General features: G+C 43.2%; 1 protein-coding gene across 2 annotated transcripts in view; it reads right to left on the bottom strand.

Annotated features, from left to right (window-relative positions):
• The window catches only part of GABRR2 (gamma-aminobutyric acid type A receptor subunit rho2), a 208551-nt gene that overhangs the window by 16920 nt on the left and 167524 nt on the right, over positions 1-24107 (bottom strand). For both annotated transcript variants that reach the window (XM_073589576.1, XM_073589577.1), the window contains exons 4-7: positions 21374-21597; positions 13160-13242; positions 11390-11530; positions 10178-10330 (exon numbers count right to left, since the gene is read on the bottom strand). In XM_073589576.1, the coding sequence (XP_073445677.1) occupies positions 10178-10330; positions 11390-11530; positions 13160-13242; positions 21374-21597 (601 nt within the window). The remainder of the gene's footprint in view (positions 1-10177; positions 10331-11389; positions 11531-13159; positions 13243-21373; positions 21598-24107) is intronic.

Here is a 24107-nt window from a genome sequence, read left to right as displayed (position 1 = left end):
GCCTTACTATCTCTGGATTTGGAACTTGACCCTTCAGTTAAATTTATCATTATTCATATCTTTTTAGTGGTCAAAAACGCAATAGCGTACTGGTGGAAGAAAACAGATCCCCCTCTTTTCTCAGAAATTCTAGATAAGGTTCACCAGCATAGTTCCCTAGAAAAGAGGTTTGCTCTGATTAATGATGGTATGACTAGATAGACTGTGAAATGGAAAGTGTGGAATGCTAAATTTTGTAATACTTAGCTATTTTTTTTATATTGGTTTGAGTTTACTAGCTTGGCTTCGTCTGCACGAACATTGCATGTCTTGTTATTCTATTTAATTGATTAGCTGTGTATTTGTAAGGTATTTTAACATGGACTTGAGTTCTTTAGTTTTTTATTCCCTTCTCTTTCCTTTCCCATCCCTTTCCCTTAGTGTTAATTCCCTTCCTCTCCCCTCCCTTTCAACCCTATATTATTACTAAAATTCAATAAAAATGTTTGAAAAAAAAACAAACTACTTTTCAGGTACAGTGCAAAGCTCAGAAGGGAAGAAGCATCATATTGCAGTTCAGATTTTGCTGGAATGGTTTGAGGGTGCCATGTCACATTGGTAGAGCCCATGATGTGCCAGAGCAGCTCTTATTACGAGGACCAACAGCATGGGTGCCTGCACCTGTTCCCATACTGTTCTGGTTAGTGACATGTCGGCACGAAACTGTCACTACATGTTTACAAGCAGTGACAGTCAAATCATGATGAATATAGCATGATGTGGGAACGGTCACCAGATCATGACGTGTTATGTCCGTCATTCGCAGTTAACACACTAGGCTTGCATAGGGAATTTCACAATAGCTTGTAATCTGAAAGACAAATAGGGTAATTTCCCCTAATACATTATATTTAGCCATTAATGTTCATTCTAAAGGGGTTCTTCACCTTTCAGGATTTTTTTTACTTAAATGCCATGTAAGTGAAGCTCAAAACCATGTTTTGCAATTGAGTTTCAGTAAACATTTTGCACTATTATCTTTCTATAGCTTCTGTATTGAAGTATCTGTTGCTGACACTTAACTGGCAGTCAGTCTAACAAGGAATTCGTAAGTCTTTATCAGTTTTTCCTGATCTCCTCTCAGCTGATTTATGACCAAAGACTACATTAAAGTTGAACGTGCAGCAAATAAATAGCATGTAAAAGTCAAACAATGCAACGTTTTTAATGAAAAGAATTGCAAAAATGATTTTTAGCACAAAATACATGCATTTAAGTAAAAAAATAAAATGTCCCCAAGATGGACAACTCCTTTAACCCCCGTTATGGCATGCGCCATATACAGCTCTGGCAAAAATTAAGAAACCACCACATCAAAACCCTGTCATGGGCAGCCCATTCTCCAGACCTGAACCCCATTGAAAACCTCTGGAATGTAATCAAGAGGATGATGGATAGTCACAATCCATCAAACAAAGAAGAACTGCTTAAATTTTTGCGTCAGGAGCAGTATGAAAGACTGGTGGAAAGCATGCCAAGACGCATGAGAGCTGTTTTTAAAAATCATGGTTATTCCTCAAAATATTGATTTCTGTACTCTTCCTGAGTTAAAACATTAGTATTGTTGTTTCTAAATTATTATGAACTTGTTTTCTTTGCATTATTTGAGGTCTGAAAGCACTGTTTTTTTTTAAATTTTGACCATTTTTCTTTGTCAGAAAAAAAATACAAAATTTATTGCTTGGAAATTTAGAGACATGTTGTCAGAAGTTTATAGACTGAAAGAACAATTTACATTTTACTCAAAAATATACCTATAAAGAGAAAAATCAGACAAACTGAACATTTGAAAGTGGTCTCTTAATTTTTACCAGAGCTATATATACGGTGCCCCCTCTAAGCTGACACCCTGCGGCAATGTCTGCAGTTGGTGCTAGCACCGATCGTAGGTGTTTAACCTCTCTGATGCCGCTGTCAATAGTGACAGCAACTTTGCGAGGGGCATCACAAAGGGAGGGAGCTCTCTCCCTGCTTCTGTCGACAACACAATTGCGATCACTTTGTGCCGATGGTCTCCATGGTGACCTAGGCCGAAAGATGGCCATTGGGTTACCCAGAGATGGTGGCCCTTAAGCTCCTGCTCAGAGCACGAGCTGACATGCCTCCTCCCTGTGTGAGAGACACTAATCTAATGCCCTGCAATGCAGAGTATTAGATCAGCGATCAGTCAGTGGAAAATTGATGTCCCATCCAGGGGCAATGTAAAAAAGTAAAAAGTTATTGCAAATTGTAAAAATATTTTTTTTAAAAATCACAAAATAAGGAACAAAAAAAGATCAAAAATATTAAAGCAATAAATACATTTATTTATGTAAAAACAAAAATAAACAAGAAAAGTACACATATTTGGTATTGCCACGTCCGGAATGACCCGACCTATAAAACTGTTCCATTAGCAAACCCCTTCAGTGAACAGCGATAAAAAAATAAAGAAAAAACGAGGCAAAAAACTATGCTTTATCATCATACTGCCGAATAAAAAGTGAAATAAAACGTGATCAAAAAGACGAATGTACATAAAAATGTTATCACTGAAAATGTAATTTTGTCTTGCAAAAAACAAGCCGCAATACAGCTCCATCAGTGGAAACATTTTAAAGTTCTAGTTCTCAGAATAAAGCGATGCAATTTTTTTTTCTATAAAATATTTTTTATTGTGTAAAAAAATGTGTTATCACTGTAATCGTATTGACCCGAATAATAAAACTGTTATCACTTTTACCACATGGTGAACGGCATAACAACCCCCCCCCCAAAAAAAAATTCTAAATTGTTGTTTTTCTGTCATGTTTGTTCATTTTGCCTCCCAAAAATCAGAATAGAAAGCGATCAAAAAATGTTATGTGCCCAAAAATGGTGTCAATAAAAACGTCAACTCGGCCCACAAAAAACAAGCCCTCACATTATTCTGTTTGCAAAAATCTAGAGAAGTTATAGCTCTCAAAATATGGCAGCGCAAATACTAGTTTTTGCAAAACAAAAGCATCTTTTAGTGTGTGAGAGCAGACAAACATTAAAAAGGTATATAAATCTGGTATCGCTGTAATCGCACCCACCCGACGCTTAAAGTCGTCTAATCACTTATACAGCATGAGGAATGACGTAAAAAATAAATAAAACCAATTCTTGACCTGCTGTTGATTTGTTCATTCTGCCTCACAAACATCTTAGTAAGGCTCAGTTCACATGTATTCTGCGCTCTACACTGAACACTTGAGACAGAGATTCCATGGAAATCTCTGAAATACGTGATTCTGATGGAACCTCTGGTGGAAGATTCCCTATAATGAGGCAGATGGAGGCACAGTGGATGCTGTGGTTGCTGAACAAAGGCTCTGTAAAAGAGCTATGATTCCTCAGGCAGGAGAAGGATGCTTAGCACAAAATTTGTCCATCCATTCGATGAGATCACCTTGACGTAGGTGAATGGGCTCACATTTTTTGGCCAAATTTTGGGCTAAGCATCTCATGTGTTTTTCTTAAATTTCAAAAGCCATTACTCTATTCACGCTTCATGTATTTCACATTGACATGCCTTAATGCAATTGAGTGCAACCATTTCCTCATTTTGATATGTAAGCTGTTTTTTGGTATGCACCTATTCAGACTAGCTCTTGATGTGCCTTCAGTTTTCTGTTATTTGTATGCTAGCTTTGTGACTGAGCACTCCGCCCTTCACCATGCTGTGGTTTTAATTACATCCAATCACATTTGGTTCCTACCTTCCTATAAATATAGGCTTTACCAAGTTATTAGCCAGAGGTAAGTGTTCACACTAGGCAGTTAGGTCCTGGCAGCATTTGATGAGATCACCTTGACGTTGGTGAATGGGCTCACATTTTTTGGCCAAATTTTGTGCTAAGCATCTTATGTGTTTTTCCTAAATTTCAAAAGCCATTACGCTATTCACACTTCATATATTTCACATTGACATGCCTTAATGCAATTGAGTGCAACCATTTCCTCATTTTGATATGTAGCCCTCGTGGGAAATGCATTGTCTGTCCCTCTATTCATAGTGGCAAAATATTTAAAGTGACAAATCTGGACAGGGAGTTCACCATAAGTGAATTCATTAATAGTCATACGCAGAGTGTAGTTTACAAAGGAACCTGCCCTTGCAGACTAGAATACATGAGGAAAACAAAATGAGAACTCAAACGAAGGGTCGGAGAGTATTTGGGTGATATAGAACATTGGAGGCACCATACAGGTTGTCACATAGAACCATTTTAACTATCAGCAGCATCCAGCCAATACTATCCCCATTTTTTTATCGCTAGTGACAGTGTCTTATATATTTCTCATGTAGTAAAGGTTATTTATGAACTATTTTGTGTGACATAATTCTCTGGTTTAAAGGCATAAGAAAAAAAAGTTTGAAAATGTTGAAATTTTTGCAAAATTTCTGATATTTTCACAAGTAAAAACAAGTCATATCGACCAAAATTTTCCACTATCATGAAGTGCAATATGGCACGAGAAAACAGTCTCAGAATCAGTGGGACCCATTGAAGCGTTCCTGTCATGATTCATGCTGGATTGTGACAGATAAAAGCACTTGTAACCTTTTTTTCTTTAAGCTGGTTGCGTAAAGTTAGTTTTGCCCACGGTGGCCATTAGGGTCATTACACAGTGGTGTTTTTAGTTCTAGTTTGCCCCCGGTGGTGGTTAGCGTTATTACACGGGAATCACTAACAGGTGTGATTCCTCTGGCTTAACTATAAAGGTGTGTCATGTGCTCTCACTCACTGTTGGTGATATTGGTCATTTCCAACCATCCTTGGTGGAGGAAGGAGCTACAGAGAGTTCCTTGCAGCTCTGACAAAGCTTGGTGAAGGAGCAGCGATTCTGGAGGAAAGCTGCATTCTGGTGGTGGTTTCTGTTGCTGGGAGCAAGAGCAACAGAGCAAAGCTAAGTGGTGTTATTCCTGTTTGTACCTTTCCTTTTGTGTGTTTCAGTGCAGTGGTGGGATTAGTTTCTGCACCGTCCATTTCACTAGAAAGGGCTAGGTGCAGGGCGAGCTAGGGTTTTTAGGTATCCTTGCTGGGCGCCAGATGCAGAACCTGCATAGGGACTGTTAGGAGTGTAGAGACACTGACTCAGGGGAGTGCAGGAGGTCTCCACGTCCCCGTTCCCTATCGCAGGGCCCTCCATTGTATCGGTTTCCCTGGTGTTTCCCCTTATTATTTAAATTCGCCCTGCTGGAGGCGGGGTATCCAGATTCACGTGTAATACTGAAATTCGCCCTGCTGGAGGCGGTGTGTCCAGCCACACGTAACCATCACAGTTCCAGAGTGATTACCTCATAAAGTGACACTGGTCAGAATTGTAAAAATTGGCTTAGTCATTAACGTACAAAATGGTTCGGTCCTTAAGGTGTTAACCCCTTCCCGACCTGTGACACAGCGTATGCGTCATGAAAGTCGGTGCCAATCCGACCCATGACGCATACCCTGTGTCATGACTTCAAAGCCCCCCTGCGGGTCGGGTGACCGGGGTCAATGAAAGGTCACCTGACCCGCAGATACAGGGGGCTTTGTAATTCACCACAGGGGGTGTGGTTTCACCCCCACATGGCTACAATCGCTCTGATTGGCTGTTAAAAGTGAAACAGCCAATCAGAGCGTTAATAATATTTCATCAATGAAAATTGTTGAAATACTACAATCCAGCCATGGCTAGTGACACCGATCCGACCCCCCCTGACAATCGCCCCCCGTCACTGAATGACACCATTTTGGAAACTAGACCCCTTTAGGGAACTTATCTAGATGTGTAGTGAGCACTTTGAACCCCCAAGTGCTTCACAAAAATTTATAACGTAGAGCAGTGAAAATAAAAAATCATTTTTTTTCCTCAAAAATGATTTTTAGCACGCTATATTTTATTTTCACATGGCTAACAGGAGAAATTGGACCACAAAAGTTGTTGTCCAGTTTGTTCTGAGTACGCTGGTACCCCATATGTGGGGGCAACCACTGTTTGGGCGCACGGCAGGGCTCAGAAGGGAAGGAGCGCCATTAGACTTTTTGAAATAAAAATTAGCTCCAATTGTTAGCTGACAATATGTCGTGTTTGGAGAGCCCCTGTGTGCCTAAACTTTGGAGCTCCCCCACAAATGACCCCATTTTGGAAAATAGACCCCCTAAGGAACTTATCTAGATGCATAGTGAGCACTTTGAACCCCCAGGTGCTTCACAGAAGTTTACAACGCAGAGCCGTGAAAAAAAAAAAAAATTTCCTAAAAAAAATATTTTTTAGTCCGCAATTTTTTATTTTCACAAGGGTAACAGGAGAAATTGGACCCCAAAAGTTGTTGTACAGTTTGTCCTGAGTACGCTGGTACCCCATTTGTGGGGGGGAACCACTGTTTGGGCACACGTCAGGTCTCAGAAGGGAAGTAGTGACATGTTACATTTGCAGAAACCTTGATGTACCTAAACTGTGGAAACCCCCCACAAGTGACCTCATTTTGGAAACTAGACCCACCGAGGAACTTATCTAGATGTGTGGTGAGCACCTTGAACCCCCAAGTGCTTCACCGAAGTTTATAATGCAGAGCCGTGAAAATAAAAAATAATTTTTTTCCTTAAAAAAATGATTTTTGGCCCGCAATTTTTTTTTCACAAGGGTAACAGGATAAATTGGACCCCAAATCTTGTTGTCGAGTTTGTCCTGAGTACGCTGGTGCCCCATATATGGGGGGGAACTATTGTTTGGGCACACGTAAGGGCTCGGAATGGAAGTAGTGGCGTTTTGAAATGCAGACTTTGATGAAATGGTCTGCGGTCGTCATTACGTTTGCAGAGCCCGTGATGTGCCTAAACAATAGAAACCCCCCACAAGTGACCCCATTTTGGAAACTAGACCTCCCAAGTAACTTATCTAGATGCCTGGTGAGCACTTTGGACCCCCAAGTGCTTCACAGAAGTTTATAACGCAGACGTGAAAATTAAAAAAAAATTTTTTCCACAAAAATATTTTTTTAGCCCCCAATTTTTTATTTTCCCAAGGGTACCAGGAGAAATTAGACCCCCAAAGTTGTTGTGCAATTTTTCCTGAGTACGCTGATACCCCATATGTTGGGGTAAACCACTGTTTGGGCACACGTCGGGGCTTGGAAGGGAGGAAGCACCGTTTAACTTTTTGAACGCAAAATTGGCTGGAATCAATGGTTGCACCATGTCGCGTTTGGTGACCCCCTGATGTGCCTAAACAGTGGAAACCCCTCAATTCTAACTCCAGCCCTAACCCCAACACACCCCTAACCACAGCCCTAACCCCAACACATCCCTAACCCTAATTCCAACCCTAACCATAACCCTAACCCCAACAGACCCCGAACCCTAATCCCAACCATAACCCTAACCACAAGCCTAACCCTAATTCCAACCCTAACCCTAATTCCAACCCTAACCCTCTTTCCAACCCTAACCCTCTTTCCAACCCTAACCCTCTTTCCAATCCTAACCCTAACCCTCTTTCCAACCCTAACCCTCTTTCCAACCCTAACCCTAACCCTCTTTTCAACCCTAACCCTCTTTTCAACCCTAACCCTAACCCTCTTTTTAACCCTAACCCTAACCCTCTTTTCAACCCTAACCCTAACCCTCTTTTCAACCCTAACCCTAACCCTCTTTTCAACCCTAACCCTAATGGAAAAATAAAAATAAAAATATTTTCTTTATTTTATTAGTACTGCCTACCTATGGGGGTGATAATCGGGGGGTTTATTTACTTTTTCTTTCATTTTGATCACTGTGAGAGTGATCAAAATGAAAGAATGGAATCTGCAGCCGGCAGATTCGGGCGGGCGCACTGCGCATGCGCCCGCCATTTTCAAAGATGGCGGCGCCCATCATCCGGACCCGAGGGACACCGGGAGGGACGGGGGGACTCAGGAGGTACCGGGGGGGGTGAGGGGGGGATCGGAGGCTGGCGGGGAGCAGAGGGAATGGGAGGGGGGCAGATGATGACAGCGGCGGCAGATCGCCGCTGTCATTCAGTTGCGGGGGGGCGATTGCCGGTGGGGGGGGTGGAATCGGTGTCTCCAGCCATGTCCGATGCTACAGCAGCGTCGGACATGGCTGGATTGTAATATTTCATCAATTTTCATTGATGAAATATTACTATCGCTCTGATTGGCTGTTTCACTTTTAACAGCCAATCAGAGCGATCGTAGCCACGTGGGGGCGAAGCCACGCCCCCTGTGGTGAATTACAAAGCCCCTTGTATATGCGGGTCGGGTGACCTTTCAGTGACCCCGGTCACCCGACCCGCAGTGGGGCTTTGAAGTCATGACGCCACATAGGCGTCACTGGTCAGATTTGAACCAGGTTTCATGACGCCTATGTGGCGTCATTGGTCGTGAAGGGGTTAACAGAATAAAAATTCAAAATTTGAAAATTGCGAAATTTTCACCAAATTTCTGATTTTTTCACAAATAAACACAAAAATTATCGGCCTAAATTTACCACTAACATGAAGTCCAATATGTCACGAAAAAACAATCTCAGAATCGCTAGGATGCGTTGCAGCATTCCAGAGTTATTACCTCATAAAGGGACACTGGTCAGAATTGCAAAAAATGGCCAGGTCATTAAGGTCAAAATAGGCTGGGTCATGAAGGGGTTAAAGGGAATCTGTTAGCAGAATTTAACCCCTCAAACTATTTATATGCACATGCAGCTATTTTCAAGACAAGTCCAGAAATACATTTTAATTTTACATGGCCAGTCAGCTGTTTTTGTTTTTTCCTCCCCTTTTTCCAAGAGCCATGACTTTTTTATTTTTCCATCGCCATGTGAGGGCTTGTTATTTGCAGGACAAGTTGTACTTCTACATGACAAAATTTATTTTATCATGTGATGTACTGAAAATTGGAGAAAAAAATTACAAATGCGTTGAAATTGCAAAAAAGTTCAATTTCACAATTTTTTTATTTATTAAGTTCACTATACAGTAAAACTTACCTCTAGGTCAGTACAACAATGCACAGACCAAACATGTATAGTTGTATATATATTTTTTTTAATCTAAGTATGGGAAAAAAAATGTAAACAAAAATTTTTTTGCTTGTGTCATCATTTTTCAAAATCTATAACGCTTTCAATTTTCAGTATATAGTTCTGTGTGAAGGCTTATCTTTTGCACCCAGAGCTGACACTTACTGATATCATTTTTGGGTAGATTTGATATTTTCATTATCGCATTTTATTGCAATGCTGCGGCATCCAAAAAAAACATTATTCCGGCGTTTTGATTTTTCTTTCTCTCTACGTCATTTACCAATCAGTTTAATTTTTATATTTTGATAGCTAAAACTTTTTCAAACACAGCGATACCAAATATGTGTTTTTTTATTGTTTTATATCTCATGGGGCAAAAAGGGGGTTTATTTTTTTCATATTTTTAAAAATTGAGGGACATGACATATGTTGTAACTGTACGTCATGTGTCATGAAGAGGTTAATGAAACGTTGCTGTTGCTATAAGAAGCAATTCAGTTAACGTTACGTGGTAGAATATCTATTGAAAGCAACTTTCTAAGGCTAGTTTCACACTAGCGTATGAAGGAGCTGCGGAGGGATGCGGACTTCCTCCATGAAGCTCCGCCCATGGCTGCACCTCCAACGGTCAGCTCCGCCTATGGCATCATGCGGCGTGCATACCCTATATTTAGCAATGGGTACGCACGCCATACTGATGTATGTGGATGCCTCTGCCTGTGTCATTTACGGTGCAGTGACCTGTGCCAAATGCAACATGTTGCATTTTGTTGAGGTTGCCGCACCGTCAAAACGACGCATGCGGAGACATCCGCATACATCGGTATGGCCTGCATACCCAATGCTAAAGATAGGGCACGCACGCCGCATGCCGACGTAGATGGAGCTGACCGGAGGAGGTGCGGCCGTGGTTGGAGCTTCATGGAGGAAGTACGCATCCCTCCGCAGCTCTTCCATACGCTAGTGTGAAACTAGCCTAATATATTCATGCAGGTTGAACAAAAGTAAACCAATCTTTCAACACTTTATAGATTTAATGTGTTTTCCTAGTGGTGCACGTCAAAATGACTGGGTTTTTTAATGACAATGCAACAATGGTCAACAATTCTGTTTTTATTGTGCCTTACCCAAAGAGACCCTGGCAGGGACTGCTCTGCGATCTATCCAGAAGGAGACCCACGAAAGCATGACCATTAGAGTCGCCGGAAAATAAGTTTGTAGGAGGAAGAAAAAGATGTGCCGTCTCAATGTGAAGTTAATGTACAAGCGATTGTACCATCCTGTGAGAAAGAAAAGCAATATTTTATTTAGAAAGGGTGAGGCTGTCAGTTATTGCAGTCACACCATAGCATAACATTGGGAGAGCACAGAGGGACAGCGCTTGTATAAAATCAATCTATTTTACATGGTGGCATATTTGGAATAGGAGTTAAAAATATCTCTTGAGAAATCACTTAAATAGAAAACTAGCATTTCAGGGGATTTTGAGATCTGTATAAAAAAAAAAATAGTTCTGATTGCTATTAAGAATTTTGGACATTGGTGATCAAAGTAAGCAATTGCTTTAAAGCATACCTGCCATCTCCTGTGATAACACTACTTCTTGCTATTGTATGATGTTTATACTGCATTTTTACCTAGTTTTTCTTTCTGCGGGAGGTATCGTTAATTTTCTCTTATTTGTATATGAACTAAAAGGGCAAGATTAGTTTGTATGAAGTCTCCCCACACACAGTTCACAAAAACATGAAGAGTTCCTGCTCTATTGTGTGAATATTTCACATATTTTGAAGAAGCAGCAGCAAAGAGGACATTATACAGCAGTACTGAGTAGCATAACTGTGAATTCAGCGCTAGCGTGAGGTAAAACACATCAATACTGAGCAGCATAGGTGTGAATTTAGCACTAGAGTGAGGTAAAACACATCAGTACTGAGCAGCATAGCTGTGAATTTAGCACTATAGTGAGGTAAAACACTATCCAGTACTGAGCTGTTCAGTACTGAGCAGCATAGCTGTGAATTCAGCACTAGAGTGTGCTATAGGCAGCTGTAAATTATCTGATCCCTCATTGAGCAGACAGCCCTTATTTTGAGCAAGACTTATTGCAGCTATATTACTGAGTGAACGGTCAGTTCGGGGAGCAGTGGGAGAAGAAGTGCTTCATAGATGGAGAAAGAAGCATATTTCTCTAATATATTACAAAGTTTCTTACATTTACTTCTACTATGTTTGTGAATTGACAGTGACCATGTAAGACTAATAGAATCCCTTATTGTTGATTAATGTTGAAGTAAATAAATTGGTCTCATACAATTCTACACTGACATTTTCGTTACCTGTACTGCTGTAGAATGCGAGTCTAGATGTGGTGTGAAATTTCTGAATCAAGAACTGAGATAATGAAATCTTCTCATCTGTTTTTAAGGACTCATTTCCCTTTTTCCAGTAAAGCATCAGATCTTCATCAGTATAGGCATCTATTTAAAAAAAGACAATAATTGCAGCCAGTCCAGAGCAATCTCTTTTCCCTTTCATGAGTTATCCTTCTCTTCAACTCCTAACCCATCTGCTCCGCTCCTCCCCCTTGCCAGGGAGTTTTCAGTGAGGTAGAATTGTAGTTCTAATGATGACTCATGCATGAAAAAGAGACTTCTTGTTTCTACATAGAGTTTAGAAGGATTCAGCTAGTCAGTTTTTAATCACATGATGTCATAGATCTAATAGAAAAGAGAAGAATTAACTGGGTAGAAAGGCAAAATGAGCAATTTTATGTGCACAGTGCTATAAAATATGATGACTGCAATATATTAAGAGGATACAAACTTTGATGGGAGTGCTTATTTTTATCTAAATTCTGAATTAAAGGATTAATATTTTATATAGTCATGTGCACCACGGTGGCTCAGTGGATAGCACAGCAGCCTTGCTGCGCTGGAGTCCTGGGTTTGAATCCCACCCATGACAACATCTGCAAGGAGTTTGTATGTTCTCCCCGTGTTTGTGTGGGTTTCCTCCGGGTACTCCGGTTTCCTCCCACATTCCAAAGGACATACAGTTAGGGAATTTAGATTGTGAGCCCCACTGGGGACAGTGATGATAATGTGTGCAAACTGTAAAGCGCTGAGGAATATGTTAGCGCTATATAAAGATTATTGCTTTATCTATGTGTGGCCAAATTGGGACTTACCCCTTTTACAACAACACAAAGTAATTTATCAACATGATTTGAAACCAAATATATTGCAATCTCTGGTCAATTGTTTTTTATCTGGTCCAACATGGCAATCAAGAAATAGATTTTCGCTTCACCCAACTTTTCCAATCAAACCTTCCTATCTTTCTCAAAGCAAACAAGTGGCAGCTGCTACTAAAGAGGGCTTACTGAATAGAATGCGATTTCATTGAAAAGTGCTTTTCTAGAGAGGGGTTTTTCTCAAAGATGGTCAGTATGCAGGGTATATGATATGATATTAAAAATCTGTGAAGGAAATCTGGTCTGCAGTGGTCTTTTTAAAGAATGAGGTCTTTTGGCAAGATTTCACCATTTTCGATGTCTATTAGTATGAATGAATTAACTCCTAAGTTCCTACTACTGTCTATTACGTAAATTTGGGTGATGTTGAATTTATTTAGATTTTATAAGATTAGAACAAAATGTTATTCCAGTGTAGATAGTTACTTTTAGGTAGTATCTTAAAGGTATTGTCCTGTTTAGTGCAATACAAAAGCCCCAACCCGGAGCTGGTCATGGGGGCTCCTTTCTCTAAGGACTCTTTATTTTTCCGGCAGCATTTAGAATAACTGGCTATGTAATGCACAATGAACAAGCCCTCTAAGTTTCAACTGCTCATCGATACAATTGTTAAGAGAAAGCAGATTGTTTAGAACAATTATCTGTGAGTTGTTCTTGGCAGAAATATTAATATATGGACAGCTTTCGTTATTCATCCTTTTTGTTTAGCATTTAGTAGGTGTAATTATACTGGATAGTTTAGTGTTATTAGGACTTATCCTGATTTCCTTCAAATGACTAATAAAAGACCAGTAAACAGAACAGAAGGTAGAAGAATGTCAAAACGAACTGTACATTGCCCTGGATTACTCACAGCTCTCAAGCTCCAAGGAACAAGTTTGGGTATCCAAAGGGAAACGACTGAAGTCCATGTTGCACATTGCAGTCACGGTAATTCTGAACAGGAAAAATAAAGAAATGACAGAATTTAACAAAAAGAATACTTCATAATAGTTTTACAGAAGACATTTTCAAATATTCTATGCGGTTATTCATTTGTAAGGCTAGGTTCACATTAGCGTTTGAGTCCACAGCGTGGTGCTGCGGACTTCTTTCCTTAAGCTGCGCCTACTTCCGCATGCATCCTGTGTACCTATCTTCAAAATTGTGCACGCAGGGACATGCGTTGTATGCGGATGTGTCCACGAGTGTCGTTTTGACGTGCCCGCCACACGCAAGAAAATGCAACATATTGTGTTCGGAGGGCACTTCAAAACGACGCATGTAGACGCATCCGCATACAACTCATGTCCCTGCATACACAATGTCAAAGATAGGTACGCAAGATGCATGCAGAAGTAGGCGGAGCTTCAGGAAAGAAGTCCGCATCACAACGCTGCGGACTCAAGCGCTAATGTGAACCCGGCCTTAATCAGGACCTTTCACTTGACTTTTCAATCTAAGCTGAGTACCTCCTCCAAGTGGTTTTGCTAAATTAATTCTGGAATAGTTTTTTACTTTTTGTGCATCTCTGTTACAAAATTAGGTCCCCCAGTAATAATTGTGTACACGTTCCCTTGAACCTACTGGGAATACATAACAGAATTTCTTTGTGGGTATTTGCCTTCTCTTCTGGCCAATCAGAACACGACCAAACCCACAGGAAAAAAGTCTTGTTGTATACATCGAGTTGGTTTAGGGGAACATTTGCATCTTTACTACAATGGGGCATAACTTTGGATTAAAAGAGCACAGAACAAAGGAAAAACTGTTCCAGAATCAGAGCAGGGCCAGTTGGAGTGTGTACTCAGTGTAAATAATAAAATCCAATTAAAGGTCAATTTTAAATATATTTTATTTGCAGAATCAACTTTCATCTTGTTAACAGTAGATAGACAACCCACAAGTAATTAGACACGCTGATTTTCGGACATTACCCTCTATTTCAGAGTATCTTCTTGACAAAAATGGCAAACATGGATGTTAAAACTTATTTATCCTACTGCTTGGTTTCTGCAAGGTGTACAATATTTTCAGGTTAGCTGCTGAGTGAAGCATCCACTCTGTTCATGGAAGATGGAGCTCCTTGCCGTACTGCTAAATGGACCCAAGAATGGCAAGCAAAAATGGCATCTGGAAGCTTCTGTAGGTTAGTCATTTCTCAGACATGAATCCAATAGAACTTGTCTGGCCCAGGAGCAAGGTTCCACTCGGCATGTGTCTCTCTGGGTAGCAGCCATCACCTGAATGCTCCCTGCGTGTCAGCCAACACCCAGATGTCCGTACCGCAATGCTCTGTCCATCGCACACTCCCCTGCGCACACGCCGGTATGGGTGAGTCTCACACACTGCCGCCCTGTCTTTGCACACTGTGGCCTATCACTATCCTCACTGTGGCTGCGATCCGCACCTGCTCAGTGTTCTAGCAGAAATCTCTCCTCCGTTCCCACATAGTTCCTTTTAGCTTCTGACCCTGGTCACGCCCCCTTCACCCAGGTTACCGTCTCTCACCGGTTGCAGTTGCATTCCCTCCAGCAACAGGAGGTGCGACCCCAGCAGTTCTGGACCTGGCCCTTCAGCAGCCCAGTCTTCCCTTCTACACCCCTGCCTTCCTTTAGCTCGCCATTCCACAGGTGAGAGCTCTTTCACTAGTCATTCACAATTCTCGACTCTTGGATAATTCGTTGTCAAATAAACTGATCTTGCTCATAGCCGGCGGGAGGAACTCAAGCTGTGGTTCACTCTCACCGGTGTAATTTGGGCTGACTTATGGGCAGTAAAGGGATGCTTTGACCCGGTGAGTCTGCTGCGTTAGTGACTTCCAGCATTGGTGACTCTGTTCATCTCCTCAGGAGGGGTAGGTGGCACATCATTGGGGTTTGAGCACAGAGCTAACACTATCTCCTCTCCATCGAAGTCAGGAACCAGAGCTGGGGGCACCTCCCCGGTTCTTGGTAACTCATCTCCACTTTTGGGTTCTCTGGACAAGCAAGGGCGCAATCTGCTACAATGGACCACTCTAGTGGGTGCTCCCTCCTTCTGTTCAGGCTGAACTTCATACACAGGCCCATCGGGGCCAACCCATTGTGTCACTTGGTGTGGAGTCCTCTCCAACCGTCTTTCCAATTTTCCCCGCGGCCGCTTATTCTGGACCAAGACTCAGTCCCCAGGTTTCAGAGCTGTCCCGAGAATAGGTGGCGCTTCATAGTGCTTAAGTTCCTGAAACTTCGTCTACACAAGTCGATGGACAGTCTGCAATCGGTGCCGATGGTCCTTAACCCAAGTGGACACCGTCAATGGGGAGTCCTCCTCCGGGTCAGGTCCAGCTCTGTAATCTCTTGTCCTTTTCACCCGAACAACAAGGTGTATGGTGTGAACCCTGTCGTGCTGTGCACTCGGTTACTGTACACTCACAACAGTTTTGCCACAATCTCAGGCCACTGTATCTTTCGGTCTTCTTCCAAAGTGCGTAACATCTGGATCAATGTTCGATTGAAGCATTCACAGGCCCATTCCCTTGAGGGTGATAGGGAGTTGTTCCAGACTTCCCAATACGGTACAAACGGTGGAGTTCTTCCATAACTCGACCTTGTATGCAGGCACCTTGATCAAAGTGGATCCTTTTCGTGCAACCATACACGTGGATGAAATCTCGACAGAAGGCCTGTGCGGCTGATTCGGCAGTCGGATTTCTAGTTGGAGTTACCACAGCAAACTTGATGAAGTGGTCAGTCATCACCAGACAATGTTTGTAGCCAAAATGCGCTGGTCCTCCAGTCAGGTAGTCGATCCTCAAGACTTCCAAAGGGGCGGAGGTCACAATGGTCTGTGTTTGGGCCCGCTGTTCTGGGGGCTTAGCCAGCTCACAGCTTCTGCATTGTTGGCAAGCATCTTTCACCGCATGCCTCAGTCGTGGGTGATACACCAATCTCTGTAGCCACCGGAATGTTTTCTCTGCACCCAAGTAAGCCCCTTGCTCATGAGCCTTGGTGGCCACCACCTTGATAGACTTCTCCAGGAGCACTACTTGCCAAGTAACTCCCTCTTCTCGCAACAGCTTCACTTTCCGATACAACAATATGTCTTTCAAACAGAGTCTTTCTCATTGTCCCAGAATCCGCAGAGTGCCTGAGGACAGCACATTCCTCTCCCTCCGACTAGGGAGTTGCTTCAACGCCACCATTGTCGCAGCTGAGCAGTCTCCTTTGCATCTGCTGGAGTTGAATCCAGTCATCCCGAGACCACTCTAGCACCTGTTCTTCAGACCCCTCTTCGATCTGTCCCTGAATTGCCACCAACGAGGTGAACAGGTTCTGGAATCCAGGAAACTCCTCTGCTTCCAGCTCTTCATCTCGATCATGGCCAGGACATTCGTGTGCCACTCTGGAGAGGCCGTCAGCATGAGTATTCCAAGGCCCGGTAGGGCCCCTAGCTTTGCATTCTCAAGGTGGGCTAAAGGATTGTTGTCGGTCCTCACCAGAACCTCCGATCCAGTTAGGTACTCCGTGAAATTCTCAGTCATGGGCCATAACAGGGCCAGCAACTCCAACTTGAAAGAGCTATAATTGTCTGGTTTTCGCTCTGAATCATGCAGGGACCGGCTCGTATAGGCTATCACCCGTTCTTTTCCTTCTTGCACCTGCGACAGGACTGCTCCCAGGCCATGTAGACTTCCATCAGTATGATGGAGGAATGGCTGTGAAAAATCAGCATAAGCAAGACTGGGGGCCTAGGTGAGGGCCATTTTCAAGGCTCGAAAGGTTTCCTCCTGACAGTCTCCCCACTGGATTGTTTGGTTCTTTGAACCGGCTGACCCTCCCTTTAATAGTTCTAGCAAAGGGTTCGTTATACGAGTGAAGTTTTTCACAAAGCTTCGATAGTAGACCTGTAGAAGCACTTGTGTGCGCGAAACAGCTGTCATCTAGTACGTCTCCACTTTTTTGCCTCCATGCTGTTTTTGTATTTTACCGAATAAAGGATCATTTTGGGATGGTGAGTGCCTGAAGCCACTTCATTTCTTGGACAGTAGCCGGTAAGTACTAAGAAAGCCCGTACATCTTTCACCGTCATAGGGGTGGGCCATTCTTGCACCGCCGCCACTTTCTCTTGTGCAGGTCTTACTCCTTCAGTAGACACAATATGCCCCAAATACTCAACTTGCTTAAGGAAGAGATGGTATTTATGTGGCTTCACCTTCAGGCCACGACTCTGTAACTGGCTCAGCACTTGTTCGAGCTGCTGTAGGTGGTCTTCAAAGGTGGGCACGTAGACGATGATGTCATCAAGGTAAATCAAGGAAGCCTCAGAATTCAGATCTCCCAAACATCTCTCCATCAAGCACTGGAACGTCCCTGGGGCATTAGTCAGGCCAAAGGGCATGTGATTGAACTCGAATAGTCCCATGGGCAATACAAATGCTGTTTTCAGCCAATAGTGTTCTGCCATCAGCACCTGCCAGTACCCGTTAGCCAAATCAAGGGTGGAAAAATACTTTGCCTGTCCTAAGGCAGAGAGGGATTCTTCAATTCTTGGCAATGGATAAGAGTCTCGTAAGGTGCAGGCATTCAGCCGCCTACAATCGACAGACCCGCAGAGTCCCATTTTTTTCCGGACCAGCACAATGGGGGCTGCCCACAGACTTTGACTCTCTCGTATCACCCCACTTTGCAGCATATGGACCAGCATCTCTTTCACCTCTTTATACATCTGAGGAGGTATTTGACGGTATCTTTCTCGGATTGGTGCGGCATTCCTGGTAGGAATTTTATGAGCGATGGTCTGCGTGCAACCGAAGTCATCTTCATGGCGGGCAAAAACTTCTTGATAATGCTCCAGTACATCCTCTACTTGCTGCACTTGCTGAGGTGACAGTCCCATTAGTTCCACCCGCATCCGCTCTAAGATCCTACGACCCTCTTTCCTGCTACCAGACGGGGTCTCCGGTGTTGCTGTAATTGCTAGAGTCCAGGGATCCCCTCGCACCATAGCCAGTTGAACTACTTGGGGTGGCATTAGCTTCTCCGGCATGCCCAGGATTTTGCCACTTCGCTCTTGGGTAGAAGGGTAGACTTTCAGTCCCCAGGTTGACACACCGCACTACAACGTTGCCATCTTTTACTGTGACTAGTGATCGAGCGACAAGCAATCCAGGTGGGGTATTTGATCCATCGCTGTTGGTTTGATTTGCACTTCCACTACCTCCAGAGGAGTACAAGCTCGCACTGGAAATGTGAGCACTGTCTGGCCGGGTGGTAAAGTCATCTTTGCAGCTGCTGGTACCATCACTTTCCCCAAGACTCTTCTGTCTCCCGACGTCTCCTGTGCTTGAGCTTTTCAGATTAACTTCTGGAACACCTACCATTGAAGGGTTCGTGGGCTCCATTGGTTCAAGAAAGGTTCCTGTGGCTCATTAATCAAAAGTTGCCCTATCTCCTTCACATTCATTCCCAGAGTCTTTATGGGTCCACGACCGGCATCTCCTGTGATCAACACGACCCCCTTGTGGCCTACATCCTTCCTGCACTCTTTAATCCCCATTCAAACCACACCTGGACCGGGATGGGCAACTGATTGGCCCCTGTTAATCTTATTACTGGTCCCCACTCTGGCCGCGAGACCTCTGGGAAGTGTTGTCTGAAGTAAGCTTCCAGCAGAGTAGTCACTTGTGACCCAGTGTCGATCAAACAATGCACTGCTCTCCCATTCCCCTCGGCCCAGACTGTAGGGCTCGCAGAAACTATATTTTCGGGACTTCCTTCCCCCCATGAATACGGGAACAGATAGGACCCAGTTCAGACTGGACAAACAAGGAGCAGCAGATGCAGAACAGAAGCAGAGCTGCAGAGTAGAAGCAGACCCGCAGGTGCAGAGCAGAAGCAGAGGAGCAGATTTACACAGCTACTTACTGTGAAGTAGCAAGTGTACACCAAGGTCAGTAATGTTGTACAGAGACAACAGAATAAAGATAGGTGCTGGTTCAGATACTGTGAATATAAGACCGGGGTCTCACTTGCAAATACAGCGCAAGTCTCTAGCCTCAATACCAGGCACTGCTGCCGGCACTCGGGACTGTAGTGTGCAGCTGCATGTATTTCTATGCAGCTGAACGCTCCGGTCCGAACCGCAGGCAGCAGTATCGGGTATTGAGGTGCGAGTTTCTCGAATTGCACTCACAAGTGTGACCCCGGCCTAAGGAGTAGGAAAAAGAACAGACACAGCAGAGTAGGAAAAGATCCAGACTAGGATACAACAGGTTTAGGGATAGAACTTGGTTCAGACAAGAAGAGACACAGGTACAAGTTCAGGATACAGGATTCAGGCCTGTGTATACAGCCCCCAGGGTGGCGGAGCAAGAGCAGAACCAGGACAGTAACTGACCACAGAGAGAATGTAGCTCAGACATCTTCCCATTGGTGGACTTGCCTTAAGTCTTGCCTTAAGTTCCAGGTGGGGACACATTAGGAATGTGCACACTGCCTCTTAAAGAATCAGGAAGAGCAGGCACCGACACCCTAAGCATACAGCCAGGAAGTATGCACACAGAAAACAGAGGACACATGGTTTACAGCAGGCAGCAAGCAGAGAGCAGAACTCACTGAATGGCCAGGAGTGTTAAGTGAGTGCATCTGCATGGTGTGGGATGGAAAGTCATGCAGTGATTCTGGCAGGGATGGTACAATGTGGCTGATATATCAGATATATGTGCTGATAATAAAATAAATATCATTCATCACATATTATCCTATATATGACATCTGGTATATGTAGTCACAGCATATCATGCCAATAAAGTTGAATGAATTGATCTACAGGACACTGGTTCAGTGGACAGGTCAGTAGTCATTGATCACTGGACAAACATCCTGAGAACTGTCTCCTAACTAATGGCATTCCCAGGGGCTTATATATAGGTTGATGGAGTGCAGTAAGAGAACAGTTAAAGGTGGTGGATAAAATCTGCAAGGAGTTTGTATGTACAGTACGTGTTTGCGTGGATTTCCTCTGGGTTCTCCAGGTTCCTCTCACATTCCAAAGATATACCGGTAGGTAGTTTAGATTGTGAGCCCCATCAGCGATGATAATGTGTGCAAACTGTAAAGCGGTACGTAATATGTTAGTGCTATATAAAAATAAAGATTATTATTATATTGCCAAAACCAGGAGACAGGGTCCCTTTAGAGCCTTGTTACCTCTGATTTATGAAAACGTATGCCAAACGTGGCTTAGATTTTGTAAGAAATGTACTCCAGCCAGGTACTGGAGTACATTCCAAGTGGAGGCACACAGCAATTGTTTGAGGTGTCTAATTCATTAAGTGGCATGTACCTCTTAAAGAATTAGGCCCATCTTACTCCAACACCCACCTTCATTAAGACTGGTGTGATGCATGTCAGTCTTAGTGAATTGGGGCCAAAAAGTATGTGCCACTAATCATGGACAACTGCTTTGTGCTTGCCCCCAGGCCAAAACTTGCTAGCCAGCCCCTGGTCTGGTCTATTCTTGATTGTGCAGTCAGAAACTATAAAAACGTTACTTCATATGGAGACCTTTTACAGTTTTTGCATGTAGAGTAAAACAACAATGCACAGGTCAAGACAACAAAAACTTTCATTCAATGTCTAACCCGGTAAAAGCTTTGACAAGAAAGAAGTGGAACAATTAAGCTTTCATATGCATATTTGGCATCTGTATCCAGTGTACACTGAAATAAAAGACCATGTACAGCAATCAGGGTGTCTTTGTTTATGGGTTGTCTCTGTATAAACAGAATGAAATATTCAAGTATAATAGACATAGTCCAACTTTAGTATTGTAACTTCAAACCTCAATATGGAAAAAAGAATATTTAATAATCTTGTCTATGCTTAATTTTGTGCATTATGAACTCACAATAAAAGATGAGCTCCATATGAATTGAAGCTTGTACAGAGCCATAATGTGACTGTGCAAGTTACTTGCTAATTATTTCTGGAGTAGTATGTATAGATGCTCAACGAGAAAGGAGGTGGTGATGCAAAGATGATACTAGGCATCACATTCTGAATGACAACTTTACATGCTATAACTCCCTTTGGCAGTAAGGACTAACCTCATACTGTAAAGTACTTGGCCATCAGGATAAACTCGCAGCATGATGTTGTCTGTAGTTGTATCATGAATAAAGGATCTCTTCGAATGCACAAAAAACACATCAGGAACCCAGATCTTCTTTACTAGTCGACTATCAAAGGTCATGCTCTTATTTGTGGTACTAGGAAATGACAGGCGTTCATCTTTCCAGTAATGTCTCAGGTACAGAGTCATTGTAAAGTCCTGTATAGAGAAGAGAGAAAAATATGTTACCATAAAACAATAAACTGGTCCTTAACATTAAAGGGAACCTGTCACCACCTCCAGGCGTTTTTAAGTAAAAGAGCCACCTTGTGCAGCACCAATGCTGCATTCTGTCAAGGTGGCTCTTTTATTTAGCGTCCCTTCCACTGCAGAAATAATCGTTTATAAAATTGGTCAGCCATACCAGAATTTTGACCGGTGGGCAGGTCTTTCCCCCTCTGACACCGACACCTCGCATCCATCATTCATTTCGTCCTTGTCTTTGCTCCGCCTCCTCTGTGTTCAATTTCAAATGCTGGCGCCTGCCCTGTAATACATTTTCTTGGGCATGCGCAGTTAGCGCTGCCCGTTGTCACATCACTTCATGGCCTGGCTATCGCGACTGCGTGGACGCGCTGCCAGAGATCCCGCCCCGCAGTTGCTTATGATTTATTCACACTGCGGAGCTGGAAATCTTGGGCATGCGCAGTAGTTCTCTGCAGCTCTCATGCCCTAGTAAGGAGGAAATGAATGCGAAGCGTCGGTGTCAGAGGGGGAAAGACCTGCCCACCGGTCAAAACTCTGCTACGTCTGACCAATTTTATAAACGATTATTTCTGCGGTGGAAGGGACGCTAAATAAAAGAGCCACCTTGACAGAATGCAGCATTAGTGCTGCACAAGGTGATTCTTTTACTTAAAAACACCTGTGGGGGCTGACAGGTTCCCTTTAAATAGTCCTTGGCTACAGAAATAATTTTATTTTCTGGAAATCTTCTCTAGGACCTGAAATCCCATTGTACCGAGTGCTGGAGCTTTACAGTATTTCACATTCACGTATTAAGTAATTTGGTAAATGTAAAGAGGAAAGAAGACATACTGATAGGGAATTTAGATTGTGAGCCCCATCGGAGACAGTGATGATAATGTGTGCAAGCTGTAAAGCGCTGCGTAATATGCGGAATATGTTAAAGATTATTATTATTAAGTAGAGATGAGCAGATCGCTACTTGCAACCACGGTCCACAGTCCTGGTCAGTGCTCTCTGGCCATGGACATGAGAGCCATGCATTTCCTTACCCCATTGTCCCAGGTTCAATGTATGATTTGCCGGGCTGGCAATATGTCACCTGTGCTGCACAGGGGTCTAATTCTAATGTTCCTCCTTATGAAAAGTGACATGCTTGACATGCCAGCGTATGGAGGCTTAAAAGCCTTGCAGTGCTCCTGTGGGCTTAAATATGCAAATTTCCTCTTCAGAGAGGAAGAGGACTTCAACACTAATACCAGCTATTAGAAATAGCAATCCTAAAAGTCAGTATCAACCCTTTAACAAGTATTGCCACTGTAATGCTGATGAATGTGGACCCACTGCTCCACGGGTTGAGCCTACCTTGGAGGGGCATGACTAAGTGTCTACCGGGTATTCACTAGAGCCTCTGATGGTATGGGTAGGATGGGCTGCTGGTAGACACCAGGTACCACTCCAAGACTGACCATGAAAAGTGAGACCCTGGAGTTGACCTTGGCACCCCAGTCTGACACTACGTCCCATCTATAAATTTTTTTAAATTAAATGTGTGTATACTGTATGTGCATGTAATGTAGAGTGAGTGTATTAATATACTAAGTTACTGCTGCTCTCTCCGATGTCCAGCGCTGTTCTTCTCCTCTTCTTAGTGATGTCACCTCTCTGGAGACTCTCCGGGTCACAGTCTGAGTGACAAGCTCGTGGCTTTTACAATGTAAGTTTTTGTAGCATCAGAACAAAGCTCCATAGGTTTACATTATAAAAGAGACTTACTTCCGGGTCATGTATAGACCATGGAGTGATCCGGCTAGTTTCAATTAAAGTGACGTCACTGAGAAGAGGAGCAGAACAGCACTGAACACTGGAGAGAGCAGCGGTAAGTTAGTATATTAATACCCTCACACTACATCACATGCACATATACACACATTTAATTTAAAAAATATAGATGGGAGTGCTTGTTTAAGTTAAATGCTCCAGAATTCTGATGCAACTTGCTCCAAAAAAAACTGTCTTTCATGACACCATTACACCATAATTATGGTATGTGTTTTAGAAACTTTCTGAGCCTTGTCCGCAAACATGTGCCCTTGCTTGGCAACAGGGGGTGGGGAGGGAGGCTACAAGAAATGCACCAGGATTGTGCTGCATATTTCTAGTATAACGTATGCCAAAGAACAAGTGGTGTAAACTTAAGGGCATGTCACACTAAGAGATATCGCTAGCAATATCGCTATAACTAGTGACGTTATAGCGATATTGCTAGCGATATCTCTGTGTCTGATACTTACCAGCGACCGGCTCCCCCGCTGGTTATCGCTGATCGCGCAAGAACGTTCAGGACTGTTTCTCGTCGTCAGCTTCCTGTGGCGCTTCCTGCTGTGAGGACGAGCGACGCGTGGAGCCGGGCGGGAGGACGCAGGATCGCCTGGTGTGACAGGTAAGTAGCGACCCCCGTCCCCAGCGATGTCGCTGGTGAG

This window comes from Dendrobates tinctorius, unplaced genomic scaffold (genome assembly GCF_039654945.1).
Source record: "Dendrobates tinctorius isolate UK_male_01 unplaced genomic scaffold, ASM3965494v1 ptg000111l, whole genome shotgun sequence".
In the NCBI taxonomy this organism is placed as follows: domain Eukaryota; kingdom Metazoa; phylum Chordata; class Amphibia; order Anura; family Dendrobatidae; genus Dendrobates; species Dendrobates tinctorius.
Note: the sequence above shows the minus strand (reverse complement) of the source record. Positions and strands in the feature narration are given on the sequence as shown.